General features: G+C 44.1%; 1 protein-coding gene across 4 annotated transcripts in view; it reads right to left on the bottom strand.

Annotated features, from left to right (window-relative positions):
- UCK2 (uridine-cytidine kinase 2) overlaps positions 1 to 22,133 on the bottom strand; it is a 185,706-nt gene that overhangs the window by 149,717 nt on the left and 13,856 nt on the right. For all 4 annotated transcript variants that reach the window (XM_077452633.1, XM_077452635.1, XM_077452632.1 and 1 more), the window contains exons 2-3: positions 7,522 to 7,681; positions 370 to 466 (exon numbers count right to left, since the gene is read on the bottom strand). In XM_077452633.1, coding sequence (XP_077308759.1) covers positions 370 to 466; positions 7,522 to 7,681 — 257 coding nt within the window. The remainder of the gene's footprint in view (positions 1 to 369; positions 467 to 7,521; positions 7,682 to 22,133) is intronic.

Raw genomic sequence — 22,133 nt, 5'->3', positions numbered from 1 at the left:
CAGACTTGTAGTATTACTCAAGGCTGCTGCCACCTACAATGCACACATGTACCTGCTAGACATCAAAACATGTATGCAAAAACGCAGACAACGAGAGTTTGACATGCTGACAGGAGTGGGTACATGGATCCAAGTTTGAGAAGCAGCCACTGCATCTACCTCGGCTACCTCAGTGCCCAACCAAAGAACCTTTACTGACAATAACCTTACTACACTACTGATGGGAGCACAGACAAGACAGCAGCTTATCACTGCTCTATTAGTGTACAAGGCAAGACCTACACATGTCAATAAAAATAATTCCAAGGCACCACTATTTTACAATGAGTACATATCCACCCACTACAGTGATAACAAATTTATAAATACCTGGAGTGTGAAACAAAATCATAAACAGGAATCTGTACAGTTTTCCCCTCCATGATTTCACGAAGAGTTTTCAAGATGAGTTCATTGTCAAAGGCATCTGAAATTAGAGATATAGGCAACCACAGTTAACTATAATGGCGTGAGACATATACACAGTTGTGCTCAGAGGTTACATGAGCTAGCAGAACAAAATTTTCACTCATGGTTAGCGTTTGCCTGAAGCTAGGGATGCACTGAATGGGTTTTTTGGTGCCGAAAATAAATCTTCCTTGATCCTGAAAGCGACAGTTTTTTTTAAATGTTATATATGGGAGATGGCCAGGGACTGGAGATCAGTGCAGCCAGTTTGATGCCTGGATAAGGGGGAGGGGCCGTATGTGACAGCACACAGCGGGGAACACACCGCTATTGAAATGAAAGCTGTGATGTTCCCAGCGCTGTAATCAAACAGGCGGCGGCTCTCCTCTTTTCTATGATATAGGAAGCCCCCCTGATAGGCGGCACCAGGGGTGGGGGGGCAGAGCCCTGCCTCATTTTCAGTACCAGTATCAGCAGGAATTCTTTTGGCTTTTTACCGAAAGGGCCATTTTCGGCCGATATGTTTTGGTGGCCGAAATGTCGGTGCATCCCTACCTGAAGCCCTTTATTGTCAATCAACTGTTTACCTTTTAAATCATAATCACAACAGAAACTACCCAAAATGATGACCCAGTTCAAAAGTTTACACACCCTGGTGATTTTGGCCTGACAACATGCACATAAGTTGACACAAGGGGGTTTAAATGGCTAAAAAAAAAAAAAAAATAATAAAAAAAAACAAGTGTAACCATCCACACCTGTGACCCGTTTGCTTGTTAGAGTTTTTCTTCTGGACTGACAGACCCTTGAGTCTTTCATCCAGTGCTGCACTGACATTTCTAGATTCTGAGTCATGGGAAAAGAAAAATTGTCAAAGGATCTGCGAGAAAAGGTATTTGAACTGTATAAAACAGGAAAGGGATATAAAAATATATCCAAGGAATTGAAAATGCCAATCAGCAGTGTTCAAACTCTAATCAAGAAGTGGAAAATTAGGGGTTCTGTTGAAACCAAACCACAGTCAGGTAGACCAACTAAAATTTCAACCACAACTGCCAGGAAAATTGTTCGGGATGCAAAGAAAAACCTAACAAATAACTTCAGATGAAGTACAGGACTCTGAAAACATGTGGTGTGGCTGTTTCAAGATGCACAATAAGGAGGCACCTGAAGAAAGATGGGCTGCATGGTCAAGTCAACAGAAGAAAGCCATTACTACACAAATGCCACAAAAGTATCCCGCTTACAATACATCAAATAGCACAGAGACAAGCCTCAAACCTTCTGGCACAGTCATTTGGAGTGATGGAAATACTGGAGGAACATTTGCATTCATCAACCAGGAAGCTGCACATGGGAAGTACTTTGACATTTCAACATGACAATGATCCAAAACACAAGGCCAAGTTGACCCGTCATTGGCTACAGTAGAATAAAGTGAAGGTTCTGGAGTGGCCATCTCAGTCTCCTGACCTCAATATCATTGAGCCACTCTGGGGAGATCTCAAGTGTGCAGTTCATGCAAGAATTTCCAGGAACTGGAGGCCTTTTGCCAAGAGGAATGGGCAGCTCTACCATCTGAGGAGATAAAGAGCCTCATCCACAAACGACTTCAAGCTGTCACTGATGTTAAAGGGGGCAAAACATGGTATTAAGAACTGGGGTGTGTAAACTTTTGATCAGGGTCATTTGGGTAGTTTGTTGCGGGGGAAAAAAAAAAAAAAATAAATAAAAAAAAAAAAAAAACGTAAACAGTTGATTGATAATGACCCCAACCATTCGTGAAAGAAAGTTTGTGTTATCATTCATATTCTCTGAAAAATGGCAAAGAAATCAAATTCTGCCAGGGTATGTATTATGAGCACAAATCTGAGTGATAAAAACCCATTTCTTGTGAAGAAAATGGGGAAACGAAATCTTGCACAGCACTTTAGCGTTAAGCCCGGAACACATGATCAGACTGTTGGCAAAGCGTCCGACTTTTGTCTGAAGGGCACGTGCCAGGAACTTGTCTTGCATACAAACGGTTTGTCAGCCAACAAACACGAACGTAGCGACGTACTACAAGGAATTTCAGCTCTTGAGCGCCACCCTTTTGGCACCTTCTGCTAATGTAGTGTTTGGTGCACATTGATCCTGAACATGCGTTTGTACTTTCAACTTGTGCGATGGACTTGTGTGTAGACAATAGGAAAATCTGACAGACCGCTGTCCACCAAAAATTTACTAGCCTGCCATCCAACATTTGTTGGAGGAAAGTTGGACAATTGTCTGTTGGAGCATACCAACGGTCAGGTTTTAGGCAATCAACACAATTCCCTGTCGAAAAGCCACACATGTATACGAGGCTTTAGATACAAAAGCCCACACATTTACAGTTGGACTTGGGGCTCCCCCCCCCCAATTAAAAATAAATAAACACCCACACCCATTTTACCTTGTTCCAGAGAAACCAAAACAATGCTTATTGGGGAAGCTGGATGATCTCTAAACCAGCCATAGCTAGGGCACTTTTCAGGCCTGCAGGTTATTACGGCGCTGACCCTCCCACACTGAAGGAGTGGATAGCCCAAATGAGAGACGGCAATTGGAAAAATATTTTTCAGCGTAGGGGGTAGCTTCGGTAAGGTAGACAGGTTATGGGCCCCTTGGTTGGACACACAAGGCCTAGCAACGGTCGACCGTATAATAGATTGCCTAATAATTGGCCAGGGATTAGACGTATACAGTATCTGACAAGAGTGAGTACACCCCTCACATTTTTGTAAATATTTTATCATGTGACACTGAAGAAATTACTCTTTGCTACAATGTAAAGTAGTGAGTGTATAGCTTGTACAACAGTGTAAATTTTCTGTCCCCTCAATATAACACACAGCCATTGATTTATAAACCTCTTGCAACAAATGTGAGTACACCCCTAAGTGAAAATATCCAAATTGGGCCCAATTAGTCATTTTCCCTCCCCAGTGTTATGCGACGTGTTAGTATTACAAGGTCTCAGGGTTGAATGGGAAGCAGGTGTGAAAATTTGGCGTTATCAATCTCATACTCGTCACTGAAATTGTTGCTCTACATAAAGATGGCCTAGGCTATAAAGAAGATTGCCAAGACCCTGAAACTGAGCTGCAGCATGGTGGCCAAGACCATACAGAGTCATATCCAGGAGGTTGTCTTTGGGAAATAGACATACGAGTGCTGCCAGCATTGCTGCAGAGGTTGAAAAAAAAGGGGGGGGCCTGTCAGTGCTCAGACCACAAGCGACACACTGCATCAAAGTGGTCTGCATGGCTGTCATCCCAGAAGGAAGCCTCTTCTAAAGATGCACAAGAAAGCCCCACAGCTTGCTGAAGGCAAGCAGACTAAAAGAAATGGATTACTGGAACCATGTCCTGTGGTCTCATGAGACCAAGATAAACTTATTTGGTTCAGATGGTGTCGTCAAGCTTGTGTGGCAGCAACCAGGTGAGATGTACAAAGACAAGTGTGTCTTGCTGACAGTCGACGTGGTGGTGGGAGACATGGTCTGGGGTTGCATGAGGGCTGCCAGCACTGGGGAGCTACAGTTCATTGAGGGAACCATGAATGCCATCCCTCCCTTAAGGGACTGGGCTGCAGGGCAGTATTCCAACAGGATAATGACCCCAAACACCTCCAAGACAGCCACTGCCTTGCTAAAGAAGCTGGAGGGCAAACGGTGATGGACTGGCCAAACAGGTCTCCAGACCTAAACTTTGAGCATGTGTGGGGCATCCTAAAAACGGAAGGTGGAGGAACGCAAGGTCTCCAACATTCACCAGCTTCATGATGTCATCATGGAGGAGTGGAAGAGGACTCCAGTGGCAACCTGTGAAGCTCTGGTGAACTCCATGCCCAAGAGGGTTAAGACAGTGCTGGAAAATGGTGGCCACACAAAATATTGACACTTTGGGCCCAATTTGGACATTTTCACTTAGGGGTGTACTCACTTTTTGCCAGCGGTTTAGAAATGAAATGGCTGTGTACAGAGTTATTTTTGAAGGGACAGCAAATTTACACCGTAAGGCCCCTTTCACACGGGCAGATATAATTCAGCTTTTAGCTGTGGATAGATCAAGCAGTTAGAAAAAAAAAAAAAATAATAATAATTTTTATCCGACTGCCTCCAGGACCGATTTATTGCAGCTAGCTGCACATAACTGCAGGTAATTGCAGCGCACTATTTTAGCTGCAGATAGCAGCAGCAACACGGAAAGAAAAAATAAATAAAATAAATAAAAAAAAACAGGAAGCACATCAGAAATGGAACAAATGTTCCAACGTAGCTAAAAGCACATAAACGCAGCACAATGTACAACTGCAAGTGAACATTGTGCCAGGATTCTCTGAATTTCAAAACATTCTTTTAACAGCAGCAGAACAGTCGTCTGCGTGAAAGGGGCCTTATACAAGCTGTACACTCTTTACTTTACATTGCTTTGCTACAATTTCTTCACATGAAAATAAAATATTGACAAAAAAATGCAAGGGGTGTACTCACTTTTGCACGATACTGTATTTGGTATGAGGAGAAATAATATTACCGTATATACTCGAGTATAGGCCGACCCGAGTATAAGCCGAGGCCCCCAATTTACCCCCAAAAAACTGGAAAACGTATTGACTCGTGTATAAGCCGAGGGTGAGACATGGCTGTCCATCCCTGTGTGTCCGTCCATCCCTGTGTGTGTGTCCGTCCATCCATCCCTGTGTCTGTGTCCATCCATCCATCCCTGTGTGTATCCATCCATCCATCCATCCCTGTGTGTGTGTGTGTGTGTGTGTATCCATCCATCCATCCCTGTGTGTGTGTGTGTGTGTGTGTGTGTGTGTGTGTGTGTGTGTGTGTGTGTGTGTGTATCCATCCATCCATCCATCCCTGTGTGTGTGTGTGTGTGTGTGTGTGTGTGTGTGTGTGTGTGTGTATCCATCCATCCATCCATCCCTGTGTGTGTGTGTGTGTGTGTGTATCCATCCATCCCTGTGTGTGTGTGTGTGTGTGTATCCATCCATCCATCCCTGTGTGTGTGTGTGTGTGTGTGTGTGTGTGTGTGTGTGTATCCATCCATCCATTCCGTGTGTGTGTGTGTGTGTGTGTGTGTGTGTGTGTGTGTGTGTGTGTGTGTGTGTGTGTGTGTGTGTGTGTGTGTGTGTGTGTGTGTGCAGCCTACCTGTGTCCCAAGCCTCCGTCCCGAGCCGCCGTCGTCCCGTGCCTCCTCCGTCCCGTGTCTCCTCCGTCCCGTGCCGTGCCTCCTCCGTCCCGTGCCGATGGATCGCCGCTCTTCTCGGCGGCCATTCTACAATTCAAAATTCCGCCTCCGCCTGTGATAGGCGGAACACTCAATTTCCCAGCAGCCTGTGTTCCGCCTATCACAGACATCCTCTCATACTCGTCCGTAGTATGAGAATGAGCGGATGTCCGTGATAGGCGGAACACTGACTGCTGGGAAATTCAGTGTTCCGCCTATCACAGGCGGAGGCGGAGAAGGAGGCGCGGCTTTTGAAAATTAATGTCCGCCGTCTGTCTGCTCGATACGCTGATCGAGCAGTCAGACAGCGGCGACTCGAGTATAAGCCAAGGGGGCACTTTCAGCCTCAAAAAAGAGGCTGAAAATCTCGGCTTATACTCGAGTATATACGGTATATATTTTTTTATATTACACACATACACAAATTACCATGTGCATGCCTTTGGCTTTTGAGGGTTACTCTGTTTAATGCCATGTTGCAAAATACTATGTAGGAGGATAGAGATATTTAACCACTTGCTTACTGGGCACTTAAACACCCTTCCTGCCCAGACCAATTTTCAGCTTTCGGTGCTCTCACTTTGAATGACAATTACTCAGTCATGCAACACCGTACCCAAATGAATTTTTTGTCCTTTTTTCCCCACAAATAGAGCTTTTTGGTGGTATTTGATCACCTCTGGGGTTTATTTTTTGCACTATAAAATGAAAAAAGACCAAAAATTTTGAAGAAAAAGAAAAAAAAAAAAGCGCATATTTCTTTGTTTCTGTGACAAAATTATGCAAATTATTGATTTTTCTTCATACATTTTGGCCACAATTTATACTGCTACATATCTTTGGTAAAAATAACCCAAATTAGTGGATATTATTTGGGCTTTGTGAAAGTTAGAGAGTCTACAAGCTGTGGTGCGGATCGCACAAAATTGATCACATCTGATGTACTGGTGGCCTATTTCATTTCTTGTGACCCGAACAAGTCAGGAAAGTACAAATACCCCCCAAATGACCCCTTTTTGGAAAGTAGACATTCCAAGGTATTTAGTAAGAGGCATGGTGAGCTTTTTGATGTTGTCATTTTTTTCTCACAATTCTTTGCAAAAAGCAAGTTTTTTTATTTTTTTTATTATTTTAAACCAAACAAAATCGTCATATGTAATTTTTCTCACATGGCATGTGTATACCACACAAATGACACCCCCAAAAAATTCTGCTACTCCTCCCGAGTATTACAATACCACACGTGTGGGACTTTCACAGCCTGGCCACATAGAGGCACAACATGCAGGGAGCACCGTCACGTGTTCTAGGAGCATAAATCTAACTTGTTGACTACCCATTAACTTTTGAAGGCCCTGGAGCACCAGGACAATGACACGTGGCACTGGGGACAAATGGCACTTTTTTTTTACTCCTCCCCCCCCCCCCCCCCACTTACGGCCGCTGCAGCCTTTCATCTCTCTCCTCTCACACGCTGTCTGTGTGAGGAGGGAGAGCGGCGCTGAGAGATGATCTCATATGTTTACACATGAGATAATCTCTCATTGGATAGGCCGATCGTGCTGTAAACGGCCGCCGTGATTGGCCGTTTACAGCGATCTGTGACTGGCTGTGTCCAAAGGGACACGGCCAGCACAGAACTTCCCCAATGCGTGCTCCCGGGAGTGCGCATTGCGGAAGTAAATAGGAGGACGTCCAGGGACGGCCTCCCGGCAGATAGCGTCCGCTCTGTAGTCGTCTTTCGTCTATAGGGCGGGCGCGAAGTGGATAATAATAATAATAATAATAATAATAATAAGCACCTTACCTGGGTGATCAAAGTTAAACAGGCCTTTCAGTGCCTTGCTTTTCTGCTCCGGAGTAAGTATCCGATAAAAACTGTCTTGACTCAACATGACAACTTGCTTCTGATGATGGTCCACCTCATTTTGTCCCAGAAGCTGTACAATCTTGGAGCAAACAGACGACTGGGGGAAAAAAAAAAAAAATATATAAAAATAAATCCTTAGTTTTATATAAATCTGTATTAACCACTTGCCGACCAGCCGCAGCAGTTATACAGGGGCAGGTTGGCCCTCCTGCGCAAATCACTGTAGGGGCAAGTTGGTCCCTTTGGTTATAGCAGGCGGGTGGCCGGCAGCCGCAATGTCTGCCGGCCACCCCCCGCCCCCCCCCCCCCCGATCACTCCACAGAGCTCTTTCAATGTAAACAAATAAATGGCTGTTCTGACAGGGGAGCAACGTGATCATCTGTTCCTAGCGATCAGGAGCAGAGATCTCTATACTCCCAGGCAGTCCACTCCCCAAGAAACACCCCTTGATCGCACCCTGGTGCCAACCCCTTTCCTGCCGATGTCATTTATTACAGTGATCTGTGGATATTTTTAGCTCTGATCACTGTAAGACTGTCACTGGCCCCCCTCAAACACCCTCCCCGCCCCCATTTTAAACACCAAAATCTCATAACAAGGCTAGTCCTCAAGTGGTTAATGGAGCGAGAGAGCCACTGCCACAACCACTTACCTACAGGGAAGCCTATATTAAGGCTTCCCTGTAGGTGCTGGTAATATCTCCTAAACCTCCACCGTTTAGAGATATTTACAATAAAGCGCGCGCCGATGTCTGTGGTGCATGGTCACTTTAGAAAGGGCAGATCGTCCCGTTTCTAAAAGGGGTCATGTTGTGACTGGCAGCTCCCATGCGGGAGTGCCGTCACGTGACTCCGGCCAGTCACAGAGCTGGAGTTCGCAGCCCAAAAAGAAGAGGGGCGAAGACAGACGCTCGCTGCTAGTGGGGACAGCAGTGACATCGCAGGCTTCGGTTTCAGGTAAGTGACACATAATGGGCTACTATGCGATGCATAGTAGCCCATTATGCTTTACCTTTACAGGGAAACAGAAGTAAAACCCATCAGGGTTTACTTCATCTTTAAGTCACAGGAAGATCAGAGCGAGTCTGCAGAGGAAGGTGCAGGACTATGCTTAGAGCCTCTAAGGTGAATTCAACCAGATAGCGCTGTGACTACATTAGAAGCCCCCTGACAAGGCACTAGATCCACTTCACCTAATTGGGACTCTGATAAAGCAGACCCAATAACCATAGGGTCACTATATGCCTTGCTGTTCAACTACTGTAACTTTGCATACTTGTTATTTCTCAGACATACTTTTTCTGTTAATAGAACAAACAGCTTGCTTCAATTCAACCCAAGGAAGGAATTGAGTATTTACACCAACATTCCGAAATATGTTGGGACTATTGTGACCACATACTCAATTTGAACTCGTATGGAGGAGATAATTCGTGCGCTCCAGAATCTGCCGTTTGTATCCAATAACAAAAAATAAATTAATACATGCACACAGCTACTCCTTTAAAGTATGGTTTCTCCCCCTCACCCATGCACAATTTATGCATTTTTGGGATGTGTTTATGTTGCTAGGAGGAACTGTCTGTCGAGATGGAAGAAACCCCCCCCCCCCCATACACACAAAAACTGCATGTACATGTATTTTCCTGCGTTTTTAATACAATTCCACTGAAGTCCAAAAAGTGCATTACCTTTGCATTTAGGAAACTTGAAGTGTGAATGCAGCCTAAGACCCTAAACACACCATTAGATTTTCTGCAGATTTTTGTCTTCAGATTTACCAAAATCATGTAGTGGGTTACTCCTAAGGTTTGACCTCATATTATATGATTTTGGTAAATCTAAAGAGCAAAATCTGCAGAAAATCCAATAATGTGTATGGGGCTTTAGTGAAAGGTACACTTTAATGTTCATAGCCTGGGCACAGTATACTTTAAAACAAAATACTGACAAAATATTTCAGAAACAAGAACTAGCAAGTTCACTTTTTAGTTAAGTATTGCAGCATCTTAGAGTTTCCAGAGCTCATTTTCTGTGATTTTCAATTCCTCATTTCATTTATTTTAATCGGACTATTTTTTTTCCAGTTGCAAGTTCTCACAAGCCAAAACACTAAAGCCTCATACACATGGTATGATTGTTGGCAGGGGATTGTGTGGAGAGACTGTTGTCCTAAAATCTTAAAGGTTTAATACGCTCCTTTTGAAAAGTGTTGTCCAACTTTTGGCCAACAAATGTTGGAGTACATTTTTTGCACTTACGACTTGTGTGACGGATTTGTGTACTGACCATACGAAAATCTGATATCCAAAAACCATTGCCAAACACGCATGCTCTGAATCAATGCTCAAACACAAAAATTAGCAGAAGGGGCCCAAAGGGTGGCCCTCAAGAGCTGAAATTCCTCGTAGTATGTCACCATGTTCGTGTTTGTTACATGACAATGGTGTACCGTTAGTATGCAAGACAAGATCCTGTCACGCCTTTTTGACAAAAATCAAATGCTCAGTTGGCCAACAATCATACTGTGCGTATGCGGCTGGGGTGGGTTCACACTGCAGCATGCTCCGACTCACAGCAAGAGTCCAGTGCACCTCCATTCACTGTTTCAGGACAGATTCCAGACCGAATTTTGGGCTGAATTTGTACCTGAAAAAGGGACAAAAAAAATAAAAAAATAAAAAGGACGCACAGGGCTCCTGTGCAATTGCCGAGCCGATGTGTGAACTAGCTCCATAGAGAGCCATTCACAATCTCCTGCTATGCGAATTGGATGCAGGGAAATCAGCATCCAATTCACAATAGTGTGAACCCAGCCTAAAGCAGCAGTGTTTTAGAAAGCAAAAAGTGTTTGAAGTCCACTTGTCCAGTTTCAGGTTTTTACGTTCACATGTTAACCTGTCTAATCAATAAGTCATTAGCCCTCAGAAGCTGAACTCCAGATGTGATCTTTATTGCATGCTTACACTGTTCCATCTCATATCTGAAGGCCCACTGGGGAAGCCAAAAGATCACTGTTCTAGTCAATACTAGTGACCCTGTGGTCAGTGGGGAAGATCATGGGAATCGTAGTAAGCCCAGTGTACGGTTCCCAAGCCGTACTGTCACATACAGTATGTGTACTTTTGATAGAATATATAGTAGACAGCGCCTGCTCTACCTTAACTGTGTGCTAAATTTCAATGTATTGATCCACACAAGTTACTATGCCTTATTACTATCGTACAGAACTGTTAATAGGAATAACTGATAGTGACAAGAATATAAAATTGTGCAGTATCAAAAGTGAATAACCTGACAAGGATATGGTTTATCCACTTTTTAAATTGCACATTAAAGTGGTTGTAAACCCAAGAAAAAATAAAAGCCTGCGAGACAAAGGCATAGATGGGCTCATATGCATAGCATACAAGCTCATTATGAATTACTTACCCAAGATTGAAGCCACTGCAGCCATCCTCGAACACCACTCCGGCAGTCAACATCACTCCTGGAGTTACTTCAGGGTATCGTGAGCGCGGCGATCGGCCTGAGCCTCGACGATGTCCCTGAAGCAATAGTTATAAGCTTACCTGTAGCAAAAAGTGTGTTGTAAGGGTTTACAACCACTTAAATACAATTTGCCAGAGACTAAATAAAAGTGCATATAGCAATATCAGTGCAGTGTTTTCTTGGTGAAAAAAAAATTGCTGTTGTGCTCCGTGTCCCATAGATGTCAGTACATTCACCTCCTGGAAGTAGTGAACGATCTGCACACACCAAATGTGTTGAACTCCTTCACCATACAGCAAGACAAGTCCGTCATGCTTGTGGGTCATTAACAGGGACCACTTCCCAATGCAATATCCTCTGGTAGTTCCCTCGGTGTTGGATTACTGCTGGTTGTGACTCCAAGGACAAAGGAATATGCAGTGGGCAGAATATATAAAATAGGAAGCGCCTCAGCGTAAAATCCTTGGGCGATTTGTTGGAAAACAGTAGCATACATAGGGGGAAAAAAAAAAAAAAAAAAAAAAAAACCACCCCACACACACACTTTTTTTTATAACAAACCTGTCAACATGATGTCACCAAATAAACCATCAGCCCTACTCGTGTGAGATGTGAACGCTGTATCATTGCATAGTACTCTGCAGGCTGGATGTGACATGAGGGAGGGTCAGCTTGACACATTTTGTCAAAAGGTTTTTAAAACTTATGTAATTTAGCACCCAGTTTATGTAGTAGACAGCACCTGCTCTACCTTTTCTGTCAATTTTGCCCCCTACTGGGGACAACATCGGCTCATACGGTGACTTGTACCTTTTGTTCTGCATGGGAGTGCACTTGATTATACAGTTGTGCTCATAATTTTACATACCCTGGCAGAAATAATTTCTTGCCCATTTTTCAGAGAATATGAATTTAACAAACATTTTTTCAATCGTGGTTAGTGTTTGGCTGAACCATTTATCAACTATGTTTACTCTTTAAATCACAACAAACTCCCCAAAACGACCCTGATGAAAATTTTACATACCCCAGTTCTTAACCACTCGCTGACTGGCTCATGCCGATATATGTCGGCAAAAGGGCATGTACAGGCTGATTAACGGACCTGTACGTTGCCATTTAAGAAGTGATTTGCGGGCATGCCACGACTTCCGTGAGTGTGATCGCGGGCCCCTGGACTCTATGTCCGCAATTGTCTCACGGAGAGGATGAACGGGCAAATGCTGATGTAAACAAGCATTAGCCAGTTCTGCCTAGCGTCAGGACACCGATCACAGCTCCCCGTAAATTGGGAGCAGTGATCAGTGTTGGTCGCACATAGCCCCCTCCCCTCCACTGTTAGAATCACTGCCTAGACACAATTAACCCCTACAGCACCCCCTAGTGGTTAACCCCTTCACTGCCAGTGTCATTTACACAGGAATCACTGCATTTATATAGCAGTGATTGCTTTATAACCGACAATGGTCCCAAAAATGTCCGATGTGTCTGCCATAATGTCGCAGTCACAATAAAAAGGGAGGGGAAAAAAAAAAAAAAAAAAGTGTGTGTGTGTGTGTGTGTATGTATGTATGTATGTATGTATGTATGTATGTATGTATGTATGTATGTATGTATGTATGTATGTATGTATGTATGTATGTATGTATGTATGTATGTATGTATGTATGTATGTATGTATGTATGTATGTATATATATATATATATATATATATATATATATATATATATATATATATATATATATATATATATATATATATATATATATATATATATATAATTTTTTTTGTTTATAGCACACAAAAAATAAAAACCGCAGGGGTGATCAAATACCAAAAAGAAAGCTCCATTTGTAGGGGAAAAAATAAAAATACGTAAATTTTGTTTGGGAGCCACGTCGCACGACTGCGCAATTGTCAGTTAAAGCGACGCAGTCCTGAATCGCAAAAAGTGGTCTGGTCTTTGACCAGAAAAATGGTCTGGTCTGTAAGTGGTTAAGGGTTTATGGACCGAGTTACTCCAATTGCAGCCAGAACTGCAAAAGACATCTAGTCTTTAAAAGGAAAATCCAACCTTAACTTGCTGGATCCTTTAACATCAGTGCATTATCCACTGGACATGTGAGACTCTGCTCACTGAGGGGATTGCAGCATTAATAGCTGGAACCCCCCCCCCCCATTTTTCATATAAATGTTCCCATTGAGAATACATAGCTATGCATGAATAGGAAAAACCATCCCCAGGTGGGGGAGCCCTATAAGAGGCAGATACCTCAAGAGCCTGTGCTGCAGGCAACAAATGGGTTAAGTAAGGGAGTAAACAAACACCTGACCTGTGTGGCTACTCCCTCCGTTAGGATCCTCCTAAGAGGAAAAATAAGTATCTTCCAATATTTGGGAATATCTACCTGATCCCCAGCCTCCTGCACCTCAACAAAAAGGGCTCAGAGGACTAGATGGGACATCACAGCAATAATCTTTTAAATAGTAGAAGAAAAACCTTGTTGTTTGTATGAAACACAGGGACAGAAGTGTTCTACCCTTGACGGCTCATCTGACTGGCCATATTTTCTCTTTTTTACATCTCAGGGGAGGAAGACATTCTTTTGGAAGGGTTTTTAGTTTGTTGTATAAAATTAACCCCTTAGAGGAGTTCCTTGTCCCTGTCACTCATAGCTTACAGTACAAAGCAGAGGCAGTACCAGCAAAAGAATGTTAACTTGCTAGGCTATACTACAGTACAAAAGCTGCCATTAGTCCTAGCTATACAGTACAATGTTAAACAAAAGGGAGATGCCTGTGTCACCAAACCTGACCAGCAACCACTCTGCTCTGTCCCTCCACCGCCAGACTGCAGCTTTTCCTGTATAGCTTAAATTACTTCCTCCACGTGTAGCCGGCATCTGACGCAGTTTAGCCATACCCCCCCCCCCCCATGCAAAAACAGGCTCCCCCCTTCCGCTTTCAAAGGGGAAGTGTGGGAGCGCCAGCATCATGGTGGCTGGGGTGGTAAAACGGCCGCGATTTGCCCAAAAAAATTTCAACTTCTGCCGTTTCCAGTGTCAGAATGGTGAGTGCTCAATACAGCCTCCAGTGGTGACACAGACATGACAACAAAATACATGGAAGGAGAGATTCCTGAGAAAATCTCCCCTACCTTTCCTAGCAGCAGGGTTTGAACAGAATTAAAAAAAAAAAAAAAAATAAAAAAAAATAAATAACCCCCCCACACACACAATCTTCGCCCTTCACGGTAGGCTCTAAGAACTTGAAAGGAAACCTTCAGGAACACGCGTACACTCGCAATCCTGGACCTGCGAGAAGACCCTGTCAGTAAACTTTTATTGGCCTTACTACCAAAAAGTACTGGATCCCAGGGCCCAGCTTTAAAAGCCTTTGCAAGCAAAACCTCGCGTCTTTGGATGAGGCCCGGGTACCGTTTATTTAGTCCATTATGGAGACATCACAACAGATCCGATCAGGGTGGCTGGCTCTCAAAGTATTACGGCCCATGGAGCCCAGTACAACACAGCCTTACACGTGCCCAACACCTTAGACACTTGCGGAAAAAATAAATAAAAAAAGGAGGACCCCAGTATTGGGAGGTGTTATATGGGGGAAGTTCACGCCTTAAGGGACATGCCAGTGTCCAACACCGATATAACCCACATAGTTATTACTATGGTTCCGTGTCCCCTGATGTAAGAAAAGAAAATGCTTCTCTAGTAATGCGTGGACTGGAAACGCAGGCACTGGTTGTGAAGGTTTCAAGGAACCCAAAGAAACCAGACTTTCAGCTGACTGTTTAGGGGTAGCATGTAGACATGTGCATTCGTTTTCGTCCGAATTTCAGCTATTTTCGTTTTGACAAACGATAACGAAAGCACAGAATCCGAAAAACGAAAGATCCGAAATAAATAAATGCTTTATTTTCATTTTCCTTGTTACAACAGTTCGATATAGAATAGGAGATTCGACATGACTGACAATAACAATCTGTCTATAGAACCTGTGGTCGATTGTGCCTAACCTTACCTCTATTAGTCCAAGATTATATAGAGAAAATATTCGACAGAAAAAAAGATTTGACAAAGAGAAAAGATTCTGCAAGTTACTGTCCTAAAAAGCATTTGGGGACCCGGGTCCTGCCCCAGGGGACATGCATCAATGCAAAAAAAAAAGTTTAAAAAAAAAAAACTGCCGTTTTTTTCGGGAGCAGCGATTTTAATAATGATTAAAGTGAAACAATATAAGTGTAATATTCATTTAAATTTCGTAGGGGGGGGGGGTTGTCTATAGTATGCCTGTGAAGGGGCGCATGTTTCTGGTGCTTAGAACTGTCCCTGCACAAAGTGTCATTTGTGCAGGAAAAAAAAAAAAAAAAAGTCCTTTAAAATCACTCACAGCTATTATGAATTGTCGGCTCCGTAATACAGAGAACACAAAAAAAAAAAAAAAAAAAAATTGACTGACAAAAGCGTGGGGGTCCCCCAAATTCAGTTACCAGGCCCTTCAGGTCTGGTATGGATATTAAGGGGAACCCCGCGTCAAATAAAAAAAAAATTGACGTGGGGGTCCCCCTAAAAATCCATACCAGACCCTTTATCCGAGCACGCAACCTGGCAGGCCGCAGGAAAAGAGGGGGGGGGGACGAGAGAGCGGCCCCCCCTCCCTCCTGAACCGTACCAGGCCACATGCCCTCAACATTGGGAGGATGCTTTGGGGGTCTGTGACCCCTCAAAGCACCTTGTCCCCATGTTGATGAGGACAAGGGCCTCATCCCCACAACCGTGGCCGGTGGTTGTGGGGGTCTGCGGGCGGGAGGGCTTATCAGAATCTGGAAGCCTCCTTTAACAAGGGGACCCCCAGATCCCGCCCCCCCCTTTGAAATGGTAAGGGGGTAAAAAAGTACCCCTACCATTTCACAAAGAGTGTAAAAAAATAGTTAAATAAGACAAACACACTTTTGAAAAATTCCAGCGGTGGTAATCCACTCTTGCTATCCAGCGACGGACGGTCATCTCTCCAGCAATGGCTCATCTCATCCAGCGCAGCAAATCCATCCTTCTGTCTCCACGGAGGAGACACTTCAGGGATTCCGGCGATCTGACGTTTCTTATATACGGAGGGCGGGGCCACCCGTCACCTGACCCCGCCCCCCTCTGACGCAAGGGGAAACCCGGGGTTCCCTGTGATGTATGGGTGACCCCGCCCCCCTCTGATATAACGGAAACCTGCCTGTGTTACATCAGAGAGGGGCGGGGTCACCCATACGTCACAGGGAACCCCGGGTTTCCCCTTGCGTCAGAGGGGGCGGGGTCAGGTGACGGGTGGCCCCGCCCTCCGTATATACACGAAACGTCAGATCGCCGGAATCCCTGAAGTGTCTCCTCTGTGGAGACAGAAGGATGGATTTGCTGCGCTGGATGAGATGAGCCATTGCTGGAGAGATGACCGTCCGTCGCTGGATAGCAAGAGTGGATTACCACCGCTGGAATCTTTTTTTTATTTTATTTTTATTTTTAAAGGAATTTTTCAAAAGTGTTCCTCTGGAGATGTTAGGCATCTCCAGAGGATGACAATGTGGAGGCATGTCTGAAGTTTCCAGCGTCTGGGGATGGTTTTGGTGCCTTAGTAGTAAGCCTTTAAGCCATAGTGCAAAGCACAAAAAAGCAATAAAAAAAAATAAAAATGGTACTCTAAGAACTGTTCTATTTATTTGAACAATAGTAGGAAAAACAGTGATAGCATAGAATGATCTAATGCGAAACAATATATTTTTCTGTACTGCAAATGCCTGTGTAACATAACATGTATCCCTATCCACTCAGTTTCCCCTTTTAGGGGGAGAGTCATAAGTGGATTTTACAGTTCCTATGCTTTCCTCTCTGCAGGATACTGCTGTAAGCAGACAGATCCAAAACGTCACATCACAGTGGGCAGCGTGGTTAAACCTTCAATTACTGTGGTCCTTTTAATAGGGGTTCCATTTATTTGGACCATGTATAGTACCCCTCAGGACAGCTTTAGCTAATGTAGCAAGACAAAAAAAATAAAAAATAAAGTCCTGGTCCCTAAGGTCCAGCCCTCAAAGAGGAGCATTACAGGCAAAACGTTCTTCTATGCAAGGCCTGGGTATCATCCTAGAGTCGCAGTGGCAGGATGGATCCGGTTGTGGAGGCTTTTTAAATCCAGCATGGATCCCTCCTGGAGCTCTGCAGAGCACATCTTCACTTGTGCCAACACCTTTAGACACTGGCAAAAAAAAAAAAAAAAAAAAACAACACACACTCCTAGAAGGAGAGGTTATATAGGGGAGTCAACGTCCTGCATTTTGTGTGCCAGTGTCAACACCTGCAGGTAGCTATAACCCACCAAGTAAATACTTAGGCTCTGTGTCCTATGACGTACAAGAAAAATTATATAACCCCCCCCCCCCCCCCAACCTTAATAAAAAGGTCATAATACTATCGCCTATTTTGTAGAGGCTATAACGAGCGCCTATTGCGATTTTTTTTTTTTTTTTTTTTTTTAATATATACCAAAAATATGTAGAATACGTATCGGCCTAAACTGAGGAAAACTTTTTTTATATATTTTTGGGGGATTTTATAGCTTTTAGTTTTCAAAAACCGCAGAGGTGATCAAATACCACCAAAAGCTCTATTTGTGGGGGGAGCCAATTTTGTTTTGCGCGGTCATGTGACGTGGCTCCCATTGTCAGTTAAAGTGACACAGCGCTGAATGGCAAAAAAAAAAAAAAAACTCTGGTCTTTTGCCAGCCAAATGGTGTGGGGCTTAAGTGGTTATTACCATGTATAGTCCCCTTTAACATTAATGACAGCTTGAAGTCTTGTGGTATTTGTGGATGAGGCTCTTTATCTTCTCAGATGGTAAAGCCGCCCATTCCTCTTGGCAAAAGGCCTCCAGTTCCTGGAAATTCTTGCATGAACTGCACGTTTGAGATCTCCCCAGAGTGGCTCAATGATACGGAGGTCAGAAGACTGAGATGGCCACTCCAGAATCTTCACTTCATTCTGCTGTAGGCAGTGACAGGTCGACTTGGCCTTGTATTTTGGATCATTGTCATGTTGGAATGTCCAAGTATGTCCCATGCGCAGCTTCCTGGCTGATGAATGCAAATGTTCCTCCAGTATTTGATAACATATTGCATTCATTTTGCCATCAATTTTGACCAACTTTCCTGTGCCTTTGTAGCTCACACATCCCCAAAACATCAGCGATCCATTCCTATTGTGAAACACTGAGGTGGAGTACCTTTCCTCATAGGCCTTGTTAACTCCTCTCCATAGAAAGCGTTTATGGCCAAAAAGCACCATGTTGGACTTATCGCTTCAAATGACTGTGCCAGAAGGTTTGAGGCTTGTTCCTGTGCTGCTTGGCATATTGTAAGCGGGATACTTTGTGGCATTTGCATAGTAATCACTTTCTTCTGGAGACGCCACCATGCAGCCCATCTTTCTTCAAGTGCCTCCTTATTGTGCATCTTGAAACAGCCACACCACATGTTTTCAGAGAGTCCTGTATTTCACCTGATTTTTTTGTGGGTTTTTCTTTGCATCCCAAACAAATTTTCCTGGCAGTTGTGGTTGAAATTTTAGTTGGTCTACCTGACTGTGGTTTGGGTTCAACAGAACTCCTAATTTTCCACTTCTTGATTAGAGAGTCTATCTATATACATATACACACCAATTACAGGCAGACGGGTGAAGATGGTTACTTTTAATAGCCAAACTCCTTTATGTCAACTTGTGTGCATGTTACCAGGCCAAAATCACCAGGGTATGTAAACTATGGAGGCACCTGAGCCTAGCTGCAGCTCAACGTGCATTCAGACACAGAGCTGCTGTTGGGCCCCACCCCCCTCTCTCCTGATTGGTTAACCAACGTTGGGCGACAGCAGCAGGAGCCAATGGTGCCACTGCTGTGTCTCAGCCAATCAGGAGTGAGAGAGTCCTGGACAGCCGATGGACATTGCTGGATCAAGAGGAGGCTCAGGTAGGTACTAGAGGGGCTGTTACATAGAGAAGGCTTTTTATATCTTAAAGCAGGGATTGACAAATTTGCTTGGAATCTAGGAGCCAGCTAAAAAAGTTAGGAGCCAGGTCCCTGACGGCGATCTGGACCTGTCCCTGGCCTGACATGGAGACGAGTGAGGGGCAGATAGCCCCCAGCCCCTCACCTGTCTCCAAGTCATTGCTCATAGCGGGACATTTTTTTTTTTCAAATGACAATTTTTTTTAAATTGCATTTTAGTGTAAATATGAGATGGGGGGTCTCTCTGACCCCAGATCTCATATACAAGAGGACCTGTCATGCTTTTTTCTATTACAAGGGATTTTTACATTCCTTGTAATAGGAATAAAAGTGACACAAATTATTATTATTATTATTTTTTTTAAAGAACAGTGAAAAAAATAAAAGTTAAAATAATAATAAAAAAATATTTTAAACGCGCCCTGTCCCGCAAAGCTTGCATGCAGAAGCGAACGCATATATGAAAGCAGTGTTCAAACCACACATGTGAGGTATCGCTGCGATTGGTAGAGTGAGAGCAATAATTCTAGCCCCAGACTTCATCCAACTTAAAAATTGCAACCTGTAGAATTTTTTTAAACGTCGCCTATGGAGATTTTAAAGGGTAAAAGTTTGTCACCATTCCATGAGCGGGCGCAATTTTGAAGCATGACATGTTGGGTATTGATTTACTCGACGCAACATTATCTTTCACAATATAAAAAAAAAAAAAAAAAAAAAAAAAAAAAAGGGGCTAACTTTACTGTTGTCTTATTTATTTTTTTATTAAAAAATACATTTTCCCCAAAAAAAGTGCGCTTGTAAGTCCGCTGTGTGGATACGGTGTGACAGACAGTATTGCAACGACCACCATTTTATTCTCTAGGGTGTTGTGTGTGCGTGTATATGTATATGTATAGGGAAGGAAGATAGGCAGGCAGGGGAATTCGCATTGCATCCATTAGCATTGCTGGTTGTAATTCCAACGACCACCACAAGAGGGCGCCAGATTCCAGAAGGAACCATAGGATCGTAGAAGGCCTCAAAGCCGAGGGCTCAATTACCGGCCGCCGGCGGCGCGGCCCGTCGCGGTCGCGCCGGGGGGTCCGCAGAGACAGCATACCCCCAGCTGTGCTGCCCCAGGTCGCTAATTCTAGTCGCTAATGCGACCTGGCGCCCGGGTTGTCGAGCCCTGTCTTAAAGCATAGAATGCATCAATACCCCCCCCCCCTTCTGCTTTTACAACTCATTTAATAAAGTGTCAGAGATAAACGGTCCACTGGAGCGCAAGCCAATCCGCTTTTACAACTTTAACCACTTAATTTCTAGCCTATAGCAGAATGAAGGCCGGGCGGTGATTGCGTTATCCTGACTGGGCATGATGTCCAGCAGGATAATCCCTCGTGCAAGTGTGTCCCTCGGAAACAGCGCTTCCCCGATCGCAGTAAATGGCCAATGAAAGTGGCCATTTCCCACATGACTGGCGGTGTCCAAATCACAGCTGGTCACAAATGTAAAACAGGAGCAGTTACACACACACACACACTAAAAAAAAGGGCCTGTAACAACTTCATTTGGATCTGTCACACACCCACCGCCATTGATACCACTACCAGCAGTACCATTACACAGGCCCACCATTAAGTACTGCCATAATGTCACAAAGGGTTTACACACCTGAGGAGGCACATGCCATTCTTACCATTTTAACTGTATTTCTTTTATGTTTATTCCTAATAAATGATCTATATGTATCTTATATTGTCATATATTGTACCTTTAAAGTCCCAGTTTCTCAATTTTTTTGCTCCATTCTTACCATGTCAGACAATGAGAGCAGCGGGACGATCCCATCAGATTCTGGTTCGGAATACGTTTCCAAGTCAGCGGAGGAAACCGTCCCTCCCAAAAGAATAAGGAGATCAGGACCAAGATCAGGAAACCTGCCCACCACCAGACCCCAGTAGAAGTACTGGAATTACACCCCCAGCCCTAACTTCCCAACGTCCTGGCAAACCCCCTATGGTTGCCAACTCAGGATCCACTATAATCCCCGCTTTCACTGCACAGCCAGGTATGCAGGCCAACGCTACGAATTTTTCCCCCCAATTCGATTTTTCCCCCCAAGATTTGCTGCAGAATATGGTGGACCAAGCCAATCTGTATGCATCCCAGTTTATTGCTGCCAACCCCAATTCATCCTACACCTGCATGTTCCAGTGGCGATGTCTAACACCAGACGAATTTAAAATAGTTTTTGGGCCTTAGATTCAATATCAAAAAAAAAAAAAAAAAAAAAAAAAAAAAAAAAGAAGAACTCATCCATCCACCACATGCTGATATATTCTGCTGTGATGTCCAGGACACGGTACCCCCACCGCCCGACTCCTCCACATCCTCAGTGTCCTTCCTGCGGCCCCCTCAGCCACGCAAACCGGCTCTCCTCCACTGTCTCTGGAAAGCAGTGTATGCCCTTAACACTTCTGGCACCATTGGCTCTGCTTTCCTCCCCAGAGCTCCACGCTCCACAAGCCCGGCCGCTGCCACTCATCAGTTGCAGTGCCAGCATGGCAGGCCAAGATGCCATTCATATCCCCGCCAACATGTGCACACAGCACGGCCTCTCATCACCATTACGATTAATGTGGCGGGGGGGGGGGGGGGGGGAGGAGCCGTGATGACATCAGCGCCCATCGAGATGCACCGATGCTATTCAGCACCCCTAGTACACATTTATGAAGGCAAAGACTACCAGCTCCAGCACCGCGATTGGCACATATTAGAACCAGTGGGAAAACTGTCATACCAGTCTGCCAATTTTTCATCACCTTTACAGTAAATAAAACCCTGGCCTGAGGTACCGTCTAAATCTGTTAAAGAAAAAAAATAAAAATAAATTTAGATGCAGAGCGCCATTACCAGTAAAATAAATAAATGTCCATAAATCTATCCCATAGTTTGTATAACTTTTGGGCAAATCAATATACACACTTAGGTCCGGTTCACACCGCTGCGGGT

Source organism: Lithobates pipiens, unplaced genomic scaffold (genome assembly GCF_037356315.1).
Source record: "Lithobates pipiens isolate NorthernLeopardFrog02 unplaced genomic scaffold, aLitPip1_a1.2 Scaffold_23, whole genome shotgun sequence".
Lineage (NCBI taxonomy): Eukaryota > Metazoa > Chordata > Amphibia > Anura > Ranidae > Lithobates > Lithobates pipiens.
Note: the sequence above shows the minus strand (reverse complement) of the source record. Positions and strands in the feature narration are given on the sequence as shown.